The 24,089-nt window shown below is 43.4% G+C and overlaps 1 protein-coding gene across 2 annotated transcripts in view; it reads left to right on the top strand.

Moving 5' to 3' along the window:
- Positions 1-22,970, top strand: part of LOC132887511 (P2Y purinoceptor 3) — a 93,665-nt gene extending 70,695 nt beyond the window's left edge. For both annotated transcript variants that reach the window (XM_060922987.1, XM_060922986.1), the window contains exon 2: positions 18,328-22,970. In XM_060922987.1, coding sequence (XP_060778970.1) covers positions 18,351-19,310 — 960 coding nt within the window. In that variant the 5' untranslated portion in view covers positions 18,328-18,350 and the 3' untranslated portion in view covers positions 19,311-22,970. The remainder of the gene's footprint in view (positions 1-18,327) is intronic.
- Positions 22,971-24,089: the final 1,119 nt, after the last annotated feature.

Here is a 24,089-nt window from a genome sequence, read left to right as displayed (position 1 = left end):
CCGAACGGTGTGGAAAAGGCCCTTTTCTCCCGGGATAATGGAGTCAAGGGGACCTGCCAATATCCCTTCGTCAAATCCAGTGTCGAGTAAAAGCGAGCCGTGCCTAGTCGATCGAGCAGCTCATCAATACGAGGCATCGGGTACGCGTCGAATTTAGACACTGCGTTGACTTTTCTATAGTCCACACAGAACCGGACCGAGCCGTCGGCCTTAGGAACTAAGACCACCGGGCTGCTCCAGTCACTGTGGGACTCCTCGACGATGCCCATTTCGAGCATGGCCTGAAGTTCTTCCCGAACTACCTTTTTTTTGTGTTCGGGTAATCGATAAGGACGGCTGCGCACTACCACCCCCGGGGGCGTCTCTATGTGGTGTTCTATGAGGTTAGTGCGACCGGGCAGGGGCGAGAATACATCCGAAAACTCGGCCTGCAACTGGGCGACCTCCGTGAGTTGGGTCGGGGAGAGGTGGTCTCCACAGGGGACCGGAGAGGTACGAGATGCCAATGTCCCTTTTTGGACCTCCGGCCCCAGCTCCGCCTTCTCCGGAACTACCGACACCAACGCCACGGGGACCTCCTCTTTCCAGAGTTTTAACAGATTGAGGTGGTAGATCTGTAGCGCCCCCTCCCTGTCCGTTCGCCTAACCTCATAGTCGACGTCCCCGACTCGCCGTGTGACCTCAAAGGGTCCTTGCCACTTGGCGATTAATTTGGAGCTCGACGTGGGCAACAGGACGAGTACTTTATCTCCCGGAGTGAACTCTCTAAGGCGCGTGCCCTTGTTGTACAGGCGGGTTTGCCGTTCCTGGGCCTGGCGCAAATTCTCCTGAGTTAGGTGGGTGAGCGTGTGGAGTTTTGCGCGCAGATCCATAACGTACTGAATTTCGTTTTTGCTCTGTGAAGGTCCCTCTTCCCAATTTTCCCGCAGTACATCTAAGATGCCGCGCGGCTTACGCCCATATAATAATTCAAATGGGGAGAACCCCGTGGAGGCTTGGGGGACCTCTCGCACTGCAAACAGCAAGGGTTCGAGCCACTTATCCCAGTTACGTGCGTCCTCACTTACGAATTTTTTGATAATATTCTTGAGGGTGCGATTGAACCGTTCAACTAAACCGTCCGTCTGTGGGTGATAAACGCTGGTGCGGATCGGCTTAATACCCAGTAGCCCATACAGTTCGCTCAGTGTTCGTGACATAAACGAGGTGCCCTGGTCAGTCAGAATCTCTTTCGGGATTCCAACCCGGGAGATGACGTGGAAGAGGGCCTCTGCAATACTGCGTGCTGAGATATTGCGAAGAGGCACCGCTTCCGGGTATCGCGTTGCATAGTCCACCAGAACCAATATAAAGCGGTACCCACGTGTTGACCGGTCTAATGGCCCGACGAGATCCATCCCAATTCTTTCGAACGGGGTCTCAATTAATGGTAGGGGGCACAAGGGCGCTCTTGGAATGGCCGCTGGATTTACTAACTGGCATTCGCGGCACGCCGTACACCACTTACGGACGTCGCCGCGAATCCCCGGCCAATAGAATCGGGCCATTATCCGGGCGAGTGTCTTATCCTGCCTGAGGTGTCCAGCCATGGGATTAAAGTGAGCCGCCTGGAATACCAATTCCCGGCGGCTCTTTGGAATTAACAACTGGGTGACCCGCTCTTTCGTCTGAGTGTCCTGCGTCACTCGGTATAACCTATCCTTCAAAATGGAAAAATAGGGGAAGGGCGGGGTGGCGTTCGGCGGGAGCGTTTGACCATCGATTACTCTCACTTGGTCAAACGCGTGTCGCAGAGTCTCGTCTCGCGTTTGTTCCAGTGGGAAATCCGCGAGGGATTCCCCAATAGAAAGAGGAGGGGCCGGGGGCTCCTCACTCTGTCGCGGAGATGACGTAGACGGCTCTGCGACCGCCGCTCCAGCCAAAGCGACACCGGGACCCTCCCCTATCAACCGGCAGGACCCACTCTTTACTAGGCGTGCCATCAAACCCCGAAATCCCAGCCAATCAGTCCCCAAGATCAAAGAGTGGGTAAGGCGAGGATTAACCGCCGCCTTCACTATTGATTTTGCCCCTCTGAAATATATGTGGACCGACACCAACGGGTAGCTGTGAATATCCCCGTGCACACACAACACCTTCACCCCTTGTGCTCCCCCCAATGCCTCGTCTTGCACCAGGCTTTGGCGGATTGAGGTCTGATTGCAACCTGAATCCACCAACGCCTGATATGTAGCCCCTTGTACACTTACCGGTATGCGATACGCTCCGGCCCGATCGAGGGCAGCCTCTGGCGCGTCGGGGATCCGCACCACCGCCCCTACCTCCATCGCTGCACACTGTTGCTGCAGGTGGCCCGGTTCCCCGCAGCGCCAGCAAACCGGCCCAGGCCTTCCCTCTGCAGCTGTGTTCTGAGGCTCACTCACCTGAGGGGGGGAGAGACAGACACAGAAGGGAGAAACGGGAGGGCACCACGGGTGCGGCGGGCCGGCTGGGGTGGAGCCGGCTCCCGCCTCCGTGGTGGGGGAATGGGGCGAGGACGAGACACGGGAGGAGGGGGGAGAGAAAGAGAGAGAGGAGAGGAGAGAGAAGACGATGTCGGTGGTTGTCCTGCCGCCGGAACAGCCGCCAGATGATCCTCCGCCAGTCCCACGGCCTGATCCAGCGACGCCGGGCGGTGGCACTGGACCCACTCCGCGGTTCCGGCTGGTAAGCGGGCGGTGAACTGTTCCAGCGCCACCTGGTCGATGATTCCCTCGGCGTCGCGATCTTCGGCCCTCAGCCACTGCCAGCAGGCGTCCCGGAGCTGCTGGCCGAACACGAACGGGCTGCCGACTTCCTCCATCCGCAGCGCTGAAGCGCTGGCGCTGCTGCTCCGGCGTGCGCCCCACGCGCTGGAGGACAGCCCGGCGAAGGTCGGCGTAGGCCAGCCGGCGATTGGCGGGGAGCTGTAGTGCGGCCAACTGCGCCTCTCCCGTCAGGAGGGGGAGGAGGCGCGCCGCGCGCTGCTCCATCGGCCACCCCGAGGCTTCTGCGACCTGCTTGAACAACGTGATGAAAGCCTCAGGGTCATCCTGCGGGCCCATCTTAGTTAAGGTGAGGGGAGACGGGCCCGCGGCCGGGGCGCTGGTGGACCCCGCCGACGCGAGGAGACGCCGGAACGCCTCTCGATCTTCCTGTTGAGCCAGCACCGGGGCTTCGAAGCGGAGCTCCTGCTCCTTCCGGAGCGTGACGAGTGCCTGGTGCTGGCTCTGCTGAGCCGTGGCGAGGGCGTGGACCAAGTCCGCGAACGGGGAGGATTCCATGGGGCTGCAGGACTGATGCTCCACCATCTCCTGGGTTTCGGCACCACTGTAGCGCGAATAGCGTGTGGGGGGAGCACAGAGGACGGCAGGACAGAGATCAAGGGTTTTCACAAGGCTTTATTGCCGAACTTTTCAGTTTAACAATGTTTTTAACCCAAGTAGGCAGAGAGACACACACACACACTGTCGGCTCTGCCGGGGAAGAAGCTCCCTTCCGCTCTCCCTTTCCCTCCTTAAGTAGGGCGGTTTACTGGGGAGAACACACACAAAACACAGGTTAATGACACTCAGGTGAAGCGATTCTGCCACTTACCTTCCCCAACTCCGCCCTCCTGTCACAGACCGGCGCTTGACCACGCCCCCGCTGCCACAATTACTTTAATACTAAAACTTATACTTGGACCTAAGTATACTTTGTAAATCTTTTTGCCACAAAATAGGAATGCTTAGCATATATCTTGCTTCAAGAGCACAATAAGGTCAACTCATTAATTGACTCAACGTTTAATTTATATATTTATACTATATGTATATATTATATTTATAATTTATATTACATTATATTTTATATATATATTATATTTATAATTTATATTACATTAGCTGAGCTATACAGCTGGTAAGTGATTAGGGAATCCAACCTGATCAGAGGGCCCCTCTCACCCCCTCCATCACTCCTTCCAACTGCTCCCATCAGGCTGGCGCTACAATGTACCACTATAAACAAAAAGTCCTTCATCCCCTCTGCAGCAGCCTTACTCAACAGCACATGATGAACATTACCAGCCAACCCAACCGTCAACATGCATGTCTTGTTTAATGTCTTATTATAATTCTGGAGATTAACACTTAGTCATTATGTGTACTGAATTGCATTATCTTCATGTACCTTACACTTCATCATACACAAAAACAGGAAAACAGAAAAAAGTTTGGCTTGACTTTATTTATTTAACTAGTCCCTTTCAAAAGGGTTTGGCAATGGTGTTATGTACAGTGTGTCAGCTGTTTCAACAAGGACACATTTTGTTTTGATCATGTCAGGCGAGACAGCATGAACAGTTTCAGTTTTTTGAACATCATATACTAAATGACTTTGTACATTTATTTGCGAATCTTTACATACAGGCCTGCCTGATTTACTAAGTACGTCAACTAAAACACAACATAGTTTGTGACATGGACAAAAAGCAGAGATTTCATGTGAACATATTTGTTTAAAAACAACCAATTCTATAATACAACAAAATGTACCATCTTTCAAGTATGCAGCACTGTTGAATCTCTTCTTTAGTCTGTCATAGGTTTTACTGTGGTACGTAACTCCATCAACCAAAAAACGGTTGTAAGACCAAAAGCAGTTACTTAGTTTCCCACACAACTTTTCAATGGCAAGCCTATATGACATTTTTATACTGGTTTCCCTTAGCAAAAAGTAGTATACTTAAAGTTCATTTTGTAAAGTATTCTGAAGTGTAAGTATAAGTATATCAAGTGTACTACAGGCCATGTACTTCAAGTGTACTAGAAAGCATACTAATTTAATACTTCTTCGGACTAAATTGGAACATTTTAAGTTTATGAAAGTATACTTCAAAGTTACTTTTAAGTTAGCAAAAGTACTCTTTAAGTACTCTCATCTATACTATATCTATACTGTAAATGTACTTGGTATATCCCTCTTGTATACTTACAGTATATAACTAGTACAATGGCAGTACATAAATAAGTGTACTTATGATATACTTCAAGTACACAATAGGGATATACCAAGTGCATTGATAGTATATAAATGAGTATACTTGAAAGTGTACTTTTGTAAACTTAAAACGGACTTGAAAGTATACTTTTATAAACTTAAAATGTTCCAATTTAGTCCGAAGAAGTATTAAATTAGTATGCTTTCTAGTACACTTGAAGTACATGGCCTGTAGTACACTTGATATACTTATACTTACACTTCAGAATACTTTACAAAATGAACTTTAAGTATACTACTTTTTGCTAAGGGTATACTTTGAAAACTTTTATTATGGAGCTGCTTTGAGCTGTTAGAATTAAAATAAGTGTTTTTACAAGGTTTTTTTTTTATGTAAATCGTAGGTGCTAAAGAAGGCAACTGGACTTGCTTGAAATCCTCAAAGATGTTTCACCTCTCATCCGAAAGGCCTCAAGACAAAAGTGAAGAAGCGTTTTGGATGAGAGATGAAACGTCTACAGGGATTGCAAGCAAGTCCAGTTGCCTTCTTTAGCACCGATGGTTTCCGATGAGCTGGATGACTGAGAACCGTCACAGACTTTTTTCGGTGGACATACCTTGTGAAGTCGCCATGTCGTTTAGCCGCGAAGATCCAAAAGCCATCTGTTAAGTCAATGCCTTCGCGATAAAATAATTTTATCCTGTCAAAATGACTCTCAAGTAAATGTAGAAAACTATATTGACAATTCTTCTAGAAAATGAAAGATATTAAGTGCTATAAACTGCTGAAACGTTTGTGCTTGACCTTGTCGAGGGTTTTGTTTACCTGGAAGCTTGCTCTCCAGTATGGCATTGCGATGTGGTATCCAAGCATGTGACCTCTAGCTGCAAAGAGCCTATTTAAAAGATATGAATATAAAATATCCATCCATTATCCATAACCGCTTATCCTGTGCAGGGTCGCAGGCAAGCTGGAGCCTATCCCAGCTGACTATGGGCGAGAGGCAGGGTACACCCTGGACAAGTCGCCAGATCATCACAGAGCTGACACATACAGACAAACAACCATTCACACTCACATTCACACCTACGGTCAATTTAGAGCCACCAATTAGTCTAACCTGCATGTCTTTGTACTGTGGGGGAAACCGGAGCAAACCCACACAGACACGGGGAGAACATGCAAACTCCACACAGAAAGGCCCCTGTTGGCCACTGGGCTTGAACCCAGAACCTTCTTGCTGTGAGGCGACAGTGCTAACCACTACACCACCGTGTTGCCAGTATAAAATATGAATATATGCGCACATTTAATCAGAGCCATTTTGTCATTTTGACACAGTGGTCATTTGGCCAAAACAGTGAAACTCTTCATAATGGAGGGAAAAATACATGGTACACATGGTATTTAGGGGCAGCATGGTGGTGTCGTGGTTAACACCATTGCCTCACAGCAAGAAGGCTCTGGGTTTGAACCTCATGGCTGACGGAGGCCTTTCTGTGTTGAGTTTGCATGTTGTCCCTGGGTTTGTGTGGGTTTCCTCCGGATGCTCTGGTTTCCCCCACAGTTCAAATACATGCCTTTGGTTAACTGGCTACTCTAAATTGCTCATGGGTTTGAATAGTTGAGAGGAGAAAGCCTTTATAATAATCCGGTAGAAGGCAACAGGTGGCCACGACTGTAATTCTTGCTTAGAAACTTTGTGGCCATATCACTGCTGTGAGATGCCAAAGAGATAGATAGAGGTTATTCATACTAAACCTTTCACACTTTTAATTTCAGGATGTAATCTCCGAGTGCTCTATTATTCTCCTCATTTTAGTGCTGGGAAGTTTAACATCCTGTTTGGAACACATTCAGTCTCCATTGTAAGGATAATTATACTCACAGGAAACAATCGAGACTGCTGAAGCTTCCTGGCACACTTTACAGATTTCCTTACACACACACAGATTGTACACATCTCTTTGTCTTTTCTCATCCTTAGCTGCAGAGGCATATAGTGAGAATTCCAACACAGACAGTAAAGGACTCTTAATTTGGATTTTCTACGTTTTCATCGATTAATTTTTACACACATTAATTCATCCTTGAAATGAAAATGTTGTTCATGGATTGCATTAAAATGATAAAAGTATTATTTCCGATCATTAATTTAAGGCAGCATGTTTTTCACTGTATGGCTTCTGATCGAGATCGATGAAAGGCCCCTGTTTTTGCTATGCACTATTAATACCATTTATTGTTCACATTGCTCTTGCTATACACCTTCCCATATTTATTAGCTTAATTAGCCTCGTAGTCCCAGTGCAAAACTAAAGATGCAAATTTACACCGATCAGCCCTCACATTAAAACCACTAAGAGGTGAAGTGAATAACACTGATTATCTTGTTACAGAGGCACCTGTCACTGGTGTGGGATATATTAGGCAGCAAAAGTACAGTTAGTTGTTGAAACCGATGTGTTGGAAGCAAGAAAAATGGGCAAGTGTAAGGATCTGAGTGACTTTGAAAAGGGCCAGATTGTGATGGCTAGATGGCTGGGTCTGAGCATCTCCAAAATCTCACATCCTGTGGGGTGTTCCTGGTATGCAGTGGTTAGTACCTACCAAAACTAGTCCAAGGAAGGACAACCGGTGAACCAGTGACAGAGTCATGGGTATTGAAGGCTCATTAATTCACATGGGGCACTAAGGCTGGCCCATGAAGGCTAGACTGAGTCAGGCCATCATCAAAACATTAGGTCTTTTGGGGTGTTTCCTGGATGCAGTGGATAGTACCTACCAAAAGTGGTCCAAGGAAAGACAACTGGTGAACCAGTGACTGGGTCATGGATGTTGAAGTCTCACTGATTCACATGGGGCACGAAGGCTAGCCCATGAAGGCTAGACTGGGTTAGGCCGTCATCAAAACATTAGGTCTTTTGGGGTCTTCCCCGGATGCAGTGCATAATACCTACCAAAAGTGGTCCAAGGAAGGATAACTGGTGAGCCAGTGACTGGGTCATGGCTAATTGATGCATGTTGGGAATGAAGGCTTGCCTATGCAGCAGTGGAAGAAATTGGCCTGGTCTGATGAATCACATTTTCTTTTACATCATATGGATGGCCAGGTGCACATACACGGAGAAGAGCTGGCACAAGATGCACTATGGAGAGAAGGCAAGCTGGCAGAGGCAGTGTGATGCCCAGGGCAAAGTTCTACTGGGAAACCTTGGGTCCTGGCATTCATGTGGATGCTACTTTGACACATATCACCTACCTAAACATTGTTGTAGACCAAGTACATCCCTTCATGACAACAGTATTCCCTAATGACAATGGCCTCTTTCAGCAGGATAATGTGCCCTGCCATACTGGAACACTTGTTCAGGAATGGTTTGAGGAACATCACAAAGAGTTCAAGGTGTTGACTTGATGTCCAAATTCCCCAGATCTCAATCCGATCAAGCATCTGTGGGATGTGCTGGAAAAATAAGCCAAATCCATGAAGGTCCTTACAAATAGACTACTTTGAAACTTACAGGATTCAAAGGATCTGTTGGTAGCATCTTGGTGCCAGATACCACAGTACACCATCAGAGGTCCTGTGAAGTCCATGCCTTGATGGGTCAGAGCTGTTTTGGTGGCACAAGGGGAACCTAGATAATATTAGGCAGGTGGTTTTCATGTTCTAGCTGATTGTTGTGTTTACTATTCGTATTATTCCTATTATTATATACACAGTTCTCATTATACTTTTATCATGCAAGTTATAAGGCAGTTAAAACCCAGTCAGGAGAAAACTTGATTTTTCATCGTTTTAGGCCATTTGTCAGAATTCAGTCGCTACAACATCTGACGCATTTTCCCGAACCACCACACATTTATACTATACGACATAGGTATTATTCATTATTCTATCCACATTCACTGGATATGAGCAACCGCACGCTCTGATTGGCTGCTCTACTACAAGGCTATCAGCTCATATACCATGAGTAGAGAAAAACAAAATGGTGGAGCGTGTTGCTGAACCTACCGAGGACAAAATAAAAACTCAAAAATAAAACCCCCAAAAATACAAAAAAAGCAACAAAATATAGAGTGAAAGTATTTGATAGTAAGAACATATCTTTTTTTATTTTTAAAGAATTATTATTATAGCATTATTCACAAATTGCTACTGTCATTTCACCAGTTTGTTTACATTCTTCATCTTTAAGCATTAAAATTTGCTGATTTTTTTTAGATTGGTTCAAAAGCTCAAAGAAGTTTGAAAATTACATAACTAAAATGTCCAAGGAATAATTAAATAAATGTCTAAAACTATTCTATACCTCGGCATGACACCGAGATGGCACTTTCTACAAAAAAACCCCACTAAAATCAATGTGTCCAGCCATCCATAAGTGTTTAGGAAGCCCGCCTAAGCAGAAATTATTTTGTCGGACGTTTTGTATAAAATTTTTATTTATTGAATTTGCAAAAAGTAAAAATAGAAATGCTGTTTTTCAAAATCTAGTGAATGTGGAGAGAATAAAACAATTATTCCACGAAATCGAGTCATACATGGCTTATAGCCAACTCGGTGCTATGCGCCTCATCAGCTAACAGCTCATGTACGACGAGATTGAGTGGAATAACTGTTAAGTATTCCTAATATTCTGACTGTATATTAGGTGTCACAGTGGTGCTGCCTCACAGCTTCAAGAGCATGGGTTGAGTCCTGAACTCAGGTTGCTGTCTGTGTGGAGTTTCTGTGCATGTAATTCTTGTAGGTTTCCTCCTGGTTCTCTAGTTTCCTCCCATAAACATGCTGGTATGTGGATTGGTTCCTCGAAATTGCCCCTAGTCTGGATGTATGTAGAATGTATGGGTATGGTACCTTGTGATGCACCGCCATCACATTTATGGTGCATTCCAGGCTCATGCTTAGTGTTCCTGGGATAAGCTCCAGATATACCAACACCCTGACAAGGTTAAAGATGAATGAACGACATGTATTTTACACCCTGGACCTACATACATACTATTCATAGTACAGTATTTCTATTAAAAACTGCATACTATTCACCCTTCAAGATGCAATTGTCCTTTCAGGGCAATTTATTTAGTTTCTTTTCTATTCTGCTGGGAATATCCAGCATATTTACAATAGTTATTGAATCTTGTTCCATCTACATGTAGAGTTATAACCGAATTTATTCTAGCCACATTCCCTGGATATGAGCAATCGCATGCTCATTGGCTACTATACTACTAGGATATCAGCTCATATATCGTGAGTAGAGAAAAACAAAATGGTGGCGCGTCGCTGAACCAACCGAGGACGAAATAAAAACTATTCGAAAACAGAACACAAAAAAATATTAAGTATTTAAAAGAAACAGAAGTAGCTAAAAGAAAAAATAGTTTTGTTCCCCCCCCCAGAATCTCCTATTCCACTCTCCAGCCCAGTCAGTGGCAGTGAGGCATCTTTAAGAAGAAGAAAACCCCCAAAACTAAAAAAGCAACAAACTTTTATTCCACATTATTTGATGGTAAGAACATATTTTTATTTTTCAAGAATTATTATAGCATTTTTCACAAATTGCTACTGTCATTTCACCGTTTTGTTTACATTCTAAGCAGAAATGATTTTGCCGGACGTTTTGTATAAAGTTTTTATTTATCAAATTTGCAAAAAATAAAAATACTGTTTTTCAAAATCCAGTGAATGTGTATAGAATAAAACAGTTATTCCACTCAATCTCATCATACATGGCTTATAGCCAAGTTGCCTCGTCAGCTATCAGCTCATGTACGACTTAATTTCGTGGAATAATTGTTAAATGTACAGTTGTGGTCAGACGTTTACATACAGTGACATGTATGTCATCTTGAATATGAATGTCATGGCAATATTTGGGCTTTCAGTAATTTCTTTGAACTGTTCTTTTTCTGTGGCAGAATGATTGTACAGCATACATCTTTAATTTAAAGAAAAAAAAAAGGCCACTAGAATTTGATGCACAAGTTTTAATTTAAATTTTCTTTGGGTTTTCTGAAATCAACCCAGGGTCAAAATTATACATACAGGATCAAAAATTTACATATGCTCACTTAGATTATGAATTCAGAGGTGCTGAAACTGTTAGGATTGATGGAGGTGTGGTGAAGTTAGGATCCAAGAGCAGAACACAGACAGTAATCCAATAAATATGATTTAATTCAGGGAAGAAAGGGCATGGAAAAAAGGTAAAGAAACAGGACAAAAAAAAAAAATGGCAAAAATAGTCCAGACAAAATGAGACAAACAACTTGACAAAAACATGACAGGCAAAGACAAAAACCCTAGTGCAAAAAACCATGCACCAGAAATAACCCTTAGTGCAAGAAACCATGAACCAGAAATAACCCTTTGTGCAAAAAAACATTAACCAGAAGAACGCTAGTGCAAAAAAAAGCATGAACAAGAAAAAGTCACTAGAGAGAAAACCCATGAGAAGCAAGAGCAGCGCCCTGTGATGACCTGGCGACTTGTCCAGGGTGTACCCCGCCTTTCGCCCGTAGTCAGCTGGGATAGGCTCCAGCTTGCCTGCAGAAGGATAAAGCGGCTAGAGATGATGAGATGAGATGAGATGAGATGAGCAAGAGCAGCACAGAAACAGCTAGAGAAGCAAACAAGACATTCTGGCAAAGTCAGAGTCTGAGAACGGCCTTTAAATAAGCAGCAGTAAAAACCAGGAAGTGAGTTCAGGAGAGAACGAATTCCTGTTCCAGATCCGGATCGGCGCTGGCGTGAGAGATCCATAATCTCCGGAGTGGATATCCGGGACGGAGCATGACAGAAACTTCCAAAATGTCTTTTATCTTGCCATGGCCAAGGTCTCTTAACTTCCTGTTAGTGATCATGATTGACTACAGCTAGTAGCTTCTCTGTGCCTTCATAAAAAGGGTTTGTTTACAGCACTCATTGGATTGACCAACACGATAAAATGGGAAAGTCCAAGGAGCTCAGTGCAAATCTAAGAGGATCGCATATATACACAACTCCGAAATGTCTCTTGGAGCCATTTCTAAACAACTGCAAATTCCAAGATCAGTTCAAACAATTCTATCAAAGTTATTGTGAGGTGTAGTCACTTTGCCAAGCCACTTTGCTTCAAGAAAACCCAAACTGCCACCCTCACCTGAAAGGAAATTGGTTTGGATGGTCAGGAACAACCCAGGAACCACCATGGCACAGCCCTGCCATGAACTGGAAGCTGATGGATCACTGTGTACAATTCAGATCACCATGGATTAAGAGGCTGCTATCCAAGAAATAACCTCCTGCTCCAAAATTGACACCTTCAAATTCAAACTTATGCACCAAATTCTAGTGTTTTTTTTTAATTAAAGTTGTATGCTGTACATTCTACAACAGAAAAAGAACAGTTCAAAGAAATTACTGAAAGCCAAAATATTGCCATGACATTCATATCCAGGATGACATTCATGTTACTGTATGTAAACTTCTGACCACAACTGTATTAATGATACAGACTTATGTGGCTTACTTGGTATGTGTTAGTGGATGTGTGTTGGGTCTGTAAAAATGCAAACACACTTATTCAAGTTGTGGTGCCAGACATTAACGAATTGAAACACTTGAAGGGAATTAATTTGGCTGCTTCTGAGTCTGATTAATGTGATTGATGTCGAAGCCCTGGATATGAATGCCAAGTAACATTACACACTGACTTCCTGTGTAAATCACATCCAGATCCAGATTGAATTAAGAGTTCCAGCTCCCTTCATTTTATGAGCTCATTTATAGTTCAAGAATATTAATATGGAAGTCTTAGGACATGAATCATAAAGTTCTGGCTTCATTTTTATTTGTTCGGGAATGACTCCGGTGTGTGTATTTCATACATATGTGTCAAAGAACTCTCATGAACTACAAGGAGGAATATATCAGTATTTTGATATTCCTTCTGTTTGGTGTGTATTTGATGATGATGATGATGATAATTGTAGAGAGAGCTGTCTAACATGTCGCTCCCGTAGGTGTTTGATCGGGTTGAGATCTGGTGTCTGTGAAGGCCATAGCACACGATTTACATCATTTTCATCCTCCAAGCCAGTGTTTCTCAAACTTTTTCAGACCAAGGACCACTTTATCCATAAAAAAAAAAAAATATGCAGACCACATAACCCCCTAAATATCCCGAACAAAAAAAAAAAAAAATGAGCCTACTTCAACAGTATATAACAAATTACACACTAATGAAATTACAGTTTTACAAATAGTATAGTCAACTCACTCATTGTTGTCCTTACAGTTGTGGTCAAAAGTTTACATACAGTGACATGAATGTCATCCTGGATATGAATGTCATGGCAATATTTGGGCTTTCAGTAATTTCTTTGAACTGTTCTTTTTCTGTGGCAGAATGTACAGCATACATGTTTAATTAAAAAAAAACACTAGAATTTGGTGCAGAACTTTTAATTTTCTTTGGGTTTTCTGAAATTAACACAGGGTCAAAATTATACATAGTCAAAATATACATCCAGAGTCAAAAATATACATATAGCACACCTAATATTTGGGTAAAATGTTTCTTCAAAAGATTCACCTTGACCAAACATTTTTCGTTTACCATGAACAAGCTTCTGGCAGAATTCTGGTTGGATATTTCACGACTCTTCATGGTAAAATTGGTAGTGTTCAATTAAATTTGTATTTTTTCTTGGCATGGACTCGACTTATAAGCACGGTCCATACATTTTCAATAGGGTTGAAGTCGGGACTTGTTTTAAGCTTAATGCTAGCCTGCTTTATCCTCCACAACCAGCTCTGATGCATGTTTGGGTTCATTGTCCCGTTGTAACTCCCAAGTCATGTTCAAGTTTCTGATGGTTTATGCTGAAGAATTCTGAGGTAGTCCTCCTTCTTCATTATTCCATCCACTTTGTGCAATGAACCAGTTCCACTGGCAGCAAAACAGCCCCAGAGCATGATGATCCTACCACCACCAGCTGGCACAGTGTCCCTCTGTACATGGTGGTCATTGTGGCCAAACAACTCAATCTTTTTCTCATCTGACCATACAGTTTTCCTCCAGAAGGCATTTTTCTTTGTCTGTGTGGTCAGCTTCAAACTTTAGTTAAGCTTGAAGGTGTCAATTTTGGAGCAGGGGGTTATTTCTTGGATAGCAGCCTCTTAGTCCATGGTGATCTGAACTGTCGACAGTGATCCATCAGCTTCCAGTTCATGGCAGGACTGTGCCATGGTGGTTCCTAGGTTGTTCCTGACCATCCAAACCAATTTCCTTTCAGCTGAGGATGACAGTTTGGGTTTTCTTAAAACAAAGTGGCTTGGAAAAGTGACTACACCTCACAATAACTTGCATACAATTGTTTGATCTTGTAATTTGCAGTTGTTTAGAAATGGCTCTAAGAGACATTCCGGAGTTGTGTATTTCTGTGATCCTCTTTCTCAGATCTGCACTGAGCTCCTTGGACTTTCCCATTTTACTGTGTGTCGGTCAATCCAATGAGTGCTGTAAACAAACCCTTTTTATGAAGGCACAGAGAAGCTACCAGCTGTAGTCAATCATGATCACTAACAGGAAGTTAAGAGACCTCAGCCTTGGCAAGATAAGAGACATTTTGGAAGTTTCAGCACCTCTGAATTAATAATCAAAGTGAGCGTATGTACATTTTTGACCCTGTGCTGATTTCAGAAAACCCAAAGAAAATTAAAACTTGTGAACCAAATTATAGTATTTTTTTAATTAAAGGTGTATGCTGTACAATCATTCTGCCACAGAAAAAGAACAGTTCAGAGAAATTACTGAAAGCCCAAATATTGCCATGACATTCATGTCACTGTATGTAAACTTCTGACCACAACTGTATCTTAATGGGAAGAATGGTGCTGCTTATTCTGATACATCAGTGAAGCAATGTCTGGCTCCAAACTGGACAGTTTTAATCTCATATTTGGGGCCACATTGATCCGGTTGCGCTGCTTTCTTTTCTCAAACAAAGAATCATCATGTCTTTGCACTTTGCCCTCGCTCGTGTCGGATGTTTCTTATGCTTTTCTTTTGACTGACCTGGTCTTCAGCTACCGACCCATTATCTTTTTGACAGTTTGATGCCAAGTCTGATTTGGTTACTCGTAGTTTCTCCGCATTCCACATTCCTTCCACATTCAGTGGTGACCTTGATTATGAAAGTGTAACCTAAACTGACGTAGCTATAGGCAGTGACGCAAAACTGTCGGTTTGCTTAATGTCAGACAAATTCAAATAATAGGCTAAGATTTGAATTTACATAGGACTTTATTCAGTATAGAAAACAACTCATCTGTGCTACTCAGAATTTGCTTTTGGAGTCACATAGGCCAGAGTTTCTCAACCACTGGGCCGCGAAGAGCCCCCCCCAAAAAAACCCAACCTAAATATCAACAGGTCAATTGGGTCTTCTGTACATATCTGTTGAAGTATGGCTTGTGGTTTATTCATTCATCTTCTGTAACCACATGGTCAGGATCACAATGGATCCAGAGTCTATCCCAGGAATGTTGGGCGTGAGGTGGGAACACACCCTGGATGAGACACTAGTCCACACACACTCTCACTCATTCACACCTGGGGCAATTCAGAGTAACCAGTTCACCTACTGGTATGGGGTTGTTGTTTTGTTGCTTGTTTGTTTTTTTGGGGGGGTTGATGTAGGAAGAAACCACATTCAAGAAATCCATCCATCCATTCATTATCTGTAGCCGCTTATCCTGTTCTACAGGGTCGCAGGCAAGCAGCCTATCCCAGCTGACTATGGGTGAGAGGCCGGGTACGCCCTGGACAAGTCGCCAGGTCATCGCAGGGCTGACACAGAGACAAACAACCATTCACACTCACATTCACACCTACGGTCAATTTAGAGCCCCCAATTAGCCTAACCTGCATGTCTTTGGACTGTGGGGGAAACCGGAGCACCCAGAGGAAACCCACGCAGACACGGGGAGAACATGCAAACTCTGCACAGAAAGGCCCTCGTCGGCCGCTGGGCTCAAACCCAGAACCTTCTTGCTGTGAGGTGACAGTGCTAACCACTACACCACCACCCCCATTCAAGAAATCAAAGTGCATGAATAATTACATACAGTTGTGGTCAGAAGTTTACATACAGTGACATGAATGTCATCTTGGATATGAATGTCATGGCAATATTTGGGCTTTCAGTAATTTCTTTGAACTGTCCTTTTTCTGTGGCAGAATGATTGTACAGCATACCATACATCTTTTTAAAAAAAACACTAGAATTTGGTCCATAAGTTTTAATTTTCTTTGCTTTTTTTTAAATCAACACTGGGTCAAAATTATACATACAGGGTCAAAAATTTACATACACTCACTTAGATCATTAATTCAGAGGTGCTGAAACGTCCAAAATGTCTTTTATCTTGCCAAGGCTGAGGTCTCTTAACTTCCTGTTAGTGATCATGATTGACTACAGCTGGTAGCTTCTCTGTGCCTTCATAAAAAGGGTTTGCTTACAGCACTTATTAGACTGACCAACACAGTAAAATGGGAAAGTCCAAGGAGCTCAGTGCAGATCTGAGAAAGAGGATCGCAGATGTACACAACTCCAGAATGTCTCTCAGAGCCATTTCTAAACAACTGCAAATTCCAAGATCAGTTCAAACAATTGTATGCAAGTTATTGTGAGGTGTAGTCACTTTGCCAAGCCACTTTGCTTCAAGAAAACCCAAACTGTCACCCTCAGCTGAAAGGAAATTGGTTTGAATGGTCAGGAACAACCTGCGAACCACCATGGCATAGCCCTGCTATGAACTGGAAGCTGATGGACCACTGTCTACAGTTAAGTGAGTTTTACGTCATCATGGACTAAGAGGCTGCTATCCAAAAAATAACCCCCTGCTCCAAAATTGACACCTTCAAGCTTAACTAAAATTTGAAGCTGACCACACAGACAAAGAAAGAAAAAAAAAAGCCTTCTGGAGGATAGCTGTATGGTCACATGAGACAAAGATTGAGTTGTTTGGCCACAATGACCACCATGTACAGAGGAACACTGTACCAGCTGGTGATGGTGGTAGGATCGTCATGCTCTGGGGCTGTTTTGCTGCCAGTGGAACTGGTTCATTGCACAAAGTGGATTGAATAATGAAGAAGGAGGACTACCTCAGAGTTCTTCAGCATAAACCATCAGAAACTTGAACACGACTTGGGAGTTACAACGGGACCATGAACCCAAACACGCATCAGAGCTGGTTGTGGAGGATAAAGCAGGCTAGCATTAAGCTTAAAACAAGTCCTGACTTCAACCCTATTGAAAATGTACGGTATGGACCGTGCTTATATAAATTTAATTGAACACTACCAATTTTACCATGAAGAGTCGTGAAATATCCAACCAGAATTCTGCCAGAAGCTTGTTCATGGTAAACGAAAAATGTTTGGTCAAGGTGAATCTTGCGAAGAGGCATTTTACCCAAATATTAGGTGTGCTGTATGTATAATTTTGACTCTGTGCTGATTTTAGAAAACCCAAAGAAAATTAAAACTTGTACACTGAATTCGTGTATTTCTTTTTTTTTAATTAAAGATGTATGCTGTACAATCATTCTGCCACAGGAAATAACAGTTTAAATAAATTACTAAAAGCCCAAATATTGCCATAACATTCATATCCAAGATGACATTCTGTATGTTTACACTGTATGTAAACTTCTGACCACAACTGTAAGTTCGTCTTTTGTAACAATCACTTCACTCACCAGAATGGAAATTAAAAATCTAAAAAAAATCTTTGACATTTATTTATTTAGGGGCGGCACGGTGGTGTAGTGGTTAGCGCTGTCGCCTCACAGCAAGAAGGTCCGGGTTCGAGCCCCGTGGCCGGCGAGGGCCTTTCTGTGCGGAGTTTACATGTTCTCCCCGTGTCCGCGTGGGTTTCCTCCGGGTGCTCCGGTTTCCCCCACAGTCCAAAGACATGCAGGTTAGGTTAACTGGTGACTCTAAATTGACCGTAGGTGTGAATGTGAGTGTGAACGGTTGTCTGTGTCTATGTGTCAGCCCTGTGATGACCTGGCGACTTGTCCAGGGTGTACCCCGCCTTTCGCCCGTGGTCAGCTGGGATAGGCTCCAGCTTGCCTGCGACCCTGTAGAAGGATAAAGCGGCTAGAGATAATGAGATGAGATGAGATTTATTTATTTCCTTCTTTCTTTTGATTCACTAAAGTGCTTTTGTCCGGTTGATATGAGCTGATAACTCTTCATCACTTGAGTATTTGATTCCTACACCGTGTTTTAATTCTTTCTTTCTTCTTTTTGTTTTAGAATGTAAATCAATCATTGCCTGGATGGAGAATGCTTCCTCCTCATCATCCGTTCTCCCTTCCTGCACCTACAAAGAGGATTTTAAGCGCATCCTCCTTCCTGTGGTGTACAGCGTGGTCTTTGTCCTCGGCTTGCCACTCAATTTTGCTGTCATCCTGCAGCTGTGGGGAAACAGACGTTCCCTGACAAGGACTAACATCTACACGCTGAACCTGGCAGCAGCTGATCTCCTGTATGTGTGCTCTCTCCCTCTGCTCATCTACAACTATGGCAGTCGAGACTACTGGCCCTTTGGAGAGGTGACATGCCGATGGGTCCGTTTCCAGTTCTACAGCAACCTGCACGGCAGCATCCTTTTTCTCACCTGCATCAGCGTTCAGCGCTATCTGGGAATCTGCCATCCTCTGTCCCTGTGGCTCAGAAAGGCAGGACGTAAGCTAGCATGGGCTGTGTGCGGCAGCGTCTGGGTCATTGTAGCACTTCTGTGTGCACCTACGTTTGAATTTGCAGCGACGGGCATCCAGCGAAATCGTACCGTGTGCTACGAACTGAGCGTGCCTGAGCGCTCGCAGCAGTACTACCCATACGGTATGGCCCTGACCTGCCTGGGCTTCTTGGTGCCCTTTATGGTCATTGTGGTGTTATACTGCAGGATGGCACGGGTTCTGTGCCAAAAAGATGATGCCAATGGTGAAGCAGCTAAGGCAAAGAAGTGCAAAGCTGTAAAGATGATCGCCATTGTGGTGCTGGTGTTTGCCGTCAGCTTCCTGCCATTCCATGTGACCAAAACTATGTACTTGCTCATGAGGACCTTGCCTGATGCTCCATGCCAGCTCCGGAACTTTTTGTCTGTGGTGTATAAGAGTACAAGGCCCTTCGCCAGCATGAACAGCGTGCTTGATCCCATCCTGTTCTACTTCACACAGCCCAAATTTAGACACAGCACACGCAAACTGCTGGTCAGGATCACTACGGTTAGATAAAACAACAAACCAGGAGCAAGAACACCACAAAACCTACTCGACAAAAAAAAAAAAAATTATGAATGCTATGAAATATAAAAGCATCAAGGTTCCCACCAAGGTTCAATAACTACTGAGGAAGAGTTCCAGAACTCTCCTTACATTCCTGACCGTACTTAAATAAATGATGTGAGCAGTATAATGACATTTCACCCCACAGCAAAACATCCATCCATTATCCATAACCGCTTATCCTGTGCAGGGTTGCGGGCAAGCTGGAGCCTATCCCAGCTGACTATGGGCGAAAGGCGGGGTACACCCTGGACAAGTTGCCAGATCATCGCAGGGCTAACACATAGACACAGACAACCATTCACACTTACATTGACACCTACGGTCAATTTAGAGTCACCAGTTAACCTAACCTGCATGTCTTTAGACTGTGGGAGGAAACCCACGCAGACACGGGGAGAACATGCAAACTCCACACAGGCTCAAACCCAGGACCTTCTTGCTGTAAGGCGACAATGCTAACCACTACACCACCTTGCCACCCAACAGCAAAACAGTAAACCTGAATTACAGTATCAATAAAGTACAGAAATGAATGATCCATTTAAAATGGAAAAAAACCCACGTACATCTTTCCTTAACGTAAAACACTAAAATCCGCATAATAAGTCTGCGAGTGTCTGCAATGTTTACCATTTCCCTTTAGTTTCCCCTTTTTCTGCCACAAGTGTATTCGTAATTACTAATTTTCACCACAGTTAATCACATTTTCCATGAATGCACTTGAGCCTATCAAAGATTGAGTTAATTGTAGTCATTTTTTAAACAAACAAATATACAGACATGGAAAACACTTAGATATGTAATCATAACCATGGACTAATAAACCTGCAGTCCACACACAATATATTTAGCAGATGCTCTTATCCATACCCAGTGCAGCAGTTGGGGGTTAGATGCCTTGCTCAAGGGCACTTTAGCCATTCCTGCTGCTCCAGGGAATCGAACCAGTAACCTTCTGATCCCAAAGCTGCTTCTCTAACCATTAGGCCCTCTCTCTGATCATAAAATGAGGACAGTATATGAGCTTAGAAAACAAAATCTATTCTCAGTCTTATCTGTATAGTACACAACGTTTCCAGTGAAAGTTTCCAGCCTTTATCAGCTGCATAAGGATCGTGATTCTGAAGCTGTAGAAATATACCAGTCATATATTTCTGAAATGTGAAAGTACTATGTTTGTCTTTCAAATCACGTATTTGAAATCTAGTTTGAAACATTATTTCTGACAAATATCTATCTGGTCTGAAAGACGGGCTTGTCACAGTTGCATGAAGCATGAGCACGAGAGAAACGCTTTGTGGTTATATAAGTCTGTAAATAAAGCGTATTATGATATCCACATTCACAGGATATGAGCAATCGCACGCTCTGATTGGCTACTCTGCTACTACTAGGCTATCAGCTCATATACTGTGAGTAGAGAAAAACAAAGTGGCGGAGCGCATCAAGTCAGATACTGTACATCACTTTGTTATCAAGTATTTAAAAGATACAGAAATAGCGAAAAGAATATAGGGTCCCCCCCCCCAAGTATCTCCTGTTCCACACTCCAGCCCAGTCAGTGGCAGTAACGCACCTTTCAGTTGGCTTGCCAACCACCAAAAAAGACCCAAAAGAAGAAGAGGAAGAAGAAAATGGCGGAGTGTGTTGCTGAACCAACCGAGGACGAAATAAAAACTACTCGAAAACAAAACCCAAAAAAAATCCCCCCCCAAAAAAAGCAACAAATTATGGAATGAAAGTATTTGATGGGAAGAGCGTATCTTTTGTTTCAAGAATTATTATTATTATTGCATTTTTCACAAAATATGACTGTCATTTAGCTAGTTTGTTTACATTCTTAGCGGAAATTATTTTGTTTGACATTTTGCATAAAATGTTTATTTATCGGATACGGAAAAAATGAAAATAAAAATGCTCTGTTTCTCAAAATCCAGTGAACGTGGATAGAACAAAACAGTTATTCCACTCAATCTCATCGTACATGGCTTATTGCTCATGTGATAGTGCAGTAAACATAGGCGAAAACAGCCCATAAGCACTTTTTTTTGCACTGTATATTCAGGTCTCATGCTTGCTTCAATGGATAATCTCACGTGAATTCTATAGATTTTACCTTCCGCTGTAATCCTAAAGACTGTCCTGTGCTCATCTCTGGACTTGTATTCACAATAGGCTCATACTGAACATCCTTTTAACACACAGTACTGTTTATCTTTACTCTTTATAATCCCACTATGTGTGTGAACGTAAATCCGCGTGAAGGGCAACCTGTGAGACTTAACAACCTCAGCCACTAGGTGGTGGGATTTACCAAGACATACTGGCAACAGCGCGCCTGCTCTTTTAGTTGTTCTGACTTATATCCATTTTCAAGGGAAAGTATTTCTGTTCTAAATACAATTTCACATACCCTCATGCTTCCTTAAGCAAGTATTTATATAATGAGAAAACATGACTGAATACGCAGGCTACACACTGAATATAAATCCCTGAATAAATACAGGATATGAACTCATCATATATTGCACTCTTGTTTTGAGCATGTGGTGTGGTCATGATTTCACACTTCCAGCAAATCTATAAATGGAAATGCATGTAGCTACGAGGGTACTTCAAAAAGTTCTTGGCTTCACATGGAAACAAGGGGTCTAACAACCATTTTGGGCCATAACTGTATACTCCATCCACTATCTGTAACCGCTTATCCTGTGCAGGGTCACAGGCAAGCTGGAGCCTATCCCAGCTGACTATGGGCGAGAGGCGGGGTACACCCTACAGAAAGGCCCCTGTTGGCCACTGGGCTCAAACCCAGAACCTTCCTGCTGTGAGGTGACAGTGCTAACCACTACACCACCGTGCCGCCCATAACTGTATACTACAAAGCCTTATATCACTGTCTACTAAACTCAAATGAAAGAAGCAATCAAAGAAAATAAAAAAAGAGGAATGCTTCAAACTTGCGTGTTGTTGCTCCAGGACAATGCACCCGTTCATACAGCACAGCTAGCAGTGGCAGAAGCAGCCAAATGTGGCTGTGAACTGTTGCCCCATCCGACCTGGCACCATCTGACTTCTATGTTTCCCAAACTAAAATCCCACTCACATGGTCGCCATTTTCAGAGTAGATGAAGTCATCCATGTTGTTGAGGAGGATCTGCAGGCTCAAGATGTGACCTTCTTCCGTGAACAGATAGCAAAGCTTGAACATTGGTGGACCAATGTTGAAAAATAGTATAAGAACAATCTTTCTTTTGTGACATTTTCTGGGTGAGGCCAAGAACTTTTTGAAGCACCCTCATATTGAAAAGGCATATGTAGTGGAAATGCTGTGCCACTTGAACACGTTTTACTGTTGGCCTGTGAGAATATGTATAATCTGTGAAGTCGTTGGGTGTCTTGCAATTTTCGAAGTTTTAAAACCTGTGTGTGTGTGTGTGTGTGTACTGTACATTCATATCAAATATTAAATGTGAATTTCAGAAGTAGAGAATCACTGTGTTATTACCTGACTGTATCCTGATATAATTTTGTACTTTTGCCTGTTATGCCACAGTGTTTGCTGTTGCCTGCTTTGCTCATGTCTTAAGATACAATATGTAAACTTTGCACTAATATACAGTATTAGAAATCAATAAAACCACTAAGAGTGTGTAAGTTGTTTGTCTTTCCATGTGGTCTGTGTCCTCAGGTTTATTGTTATACATACTGTATATACAACAAGTCCATCCATCCATTATCTGTAGCCGCTGATCCTGTACAGGATCGCGGGCAAGCTGGAGCCTATCCCAGCTGACTATGGGCAAGAGGCGGGGTACACCCTGGACAAGTCACCAGATCATCACAGGGTCGACAGATAGAGACAAACAACCATTCACACTTACGGTCAATTTTAGAGCCACCAATTAGCCTAACCTGCATGTCTTTGGGGGGAAACTGGAGCACCCGGAGGAAACCCACGCAGACACGGGGAGAACTTGCAAACTCCACACAGAAAGGCCCCCGTCGGCCAGTGGGCTCGAACCCAGAAACTTCTTGCTGTAAGGCTACAGTGCTAACCACTACACCACCGTGCCACCCTTATACAACAACTGCGATACAAAATACAATAAGACTGCAGGCTGGCATGGTGGGACCTCGGAGCTCCAGGTTTCTGGTTCAGCGCTGAGCTCAGTACGTGGCGTTTCTGGGAGTGGTCTTCCCATGTCTGCATGGGCTTCTTTAGGGTTTTCCAGTTTCTTTCAAAAACTTCTTCCTTCCAAAAGTCAGTGTCAGTGATTTTCCACCTTCCTTACCTTATTACTTGACTAAATTGATCAATAAATAGTTGAGATTTTCTAATTATCTTACTGGTTATTACCTCGCCCGCGACAGAGTAAGCGGGGCGAGGTATTGTAATCAGTGCGGTTTGTTTGTTTGTGTGTCTGTCTGTTAACAATCTAGCGTCTAGACAGTTGCACTGATTGACTTCAAATTTTCAGGGTAGGTGGGCAATGGTCCGTAGATTATCTGATTAAATTTTGGGGGTAATCGGGTCAAGCTCACCAGAAAGGTCAACCTTTAGGTCAAAATAACATATTTTCCATTATAACTAAAAAACGGTTGCCGATAGACAAATGTTTACTATTATGAGCATATAGGAACTCCCATATGGCCTTTCATTTGGCACCATGATCTTTGACCTTGATTGAGTGATCTTGAAAGGTCAAAGTCAAGGTCATGGGT

This window comes from Neoarius graeffei, chromosome 6, assembly GCF_027579695.1.
Source record: "Neoarius graeffei isolate fNeoGra1 chromosome 6, fNeoGra1.pri, whole genome shotgun sequence".
In the NCBI taxonomy this organism is placed as follows: Eukaryota; Metazoa; Chordata; class Actinopteri; order Siluriformes; family Ariidae; genus Neoarius; species Neoarius graeffei.
This window is presented reverse-complemented; position numbering and strand designations above follow the sequence as displayed.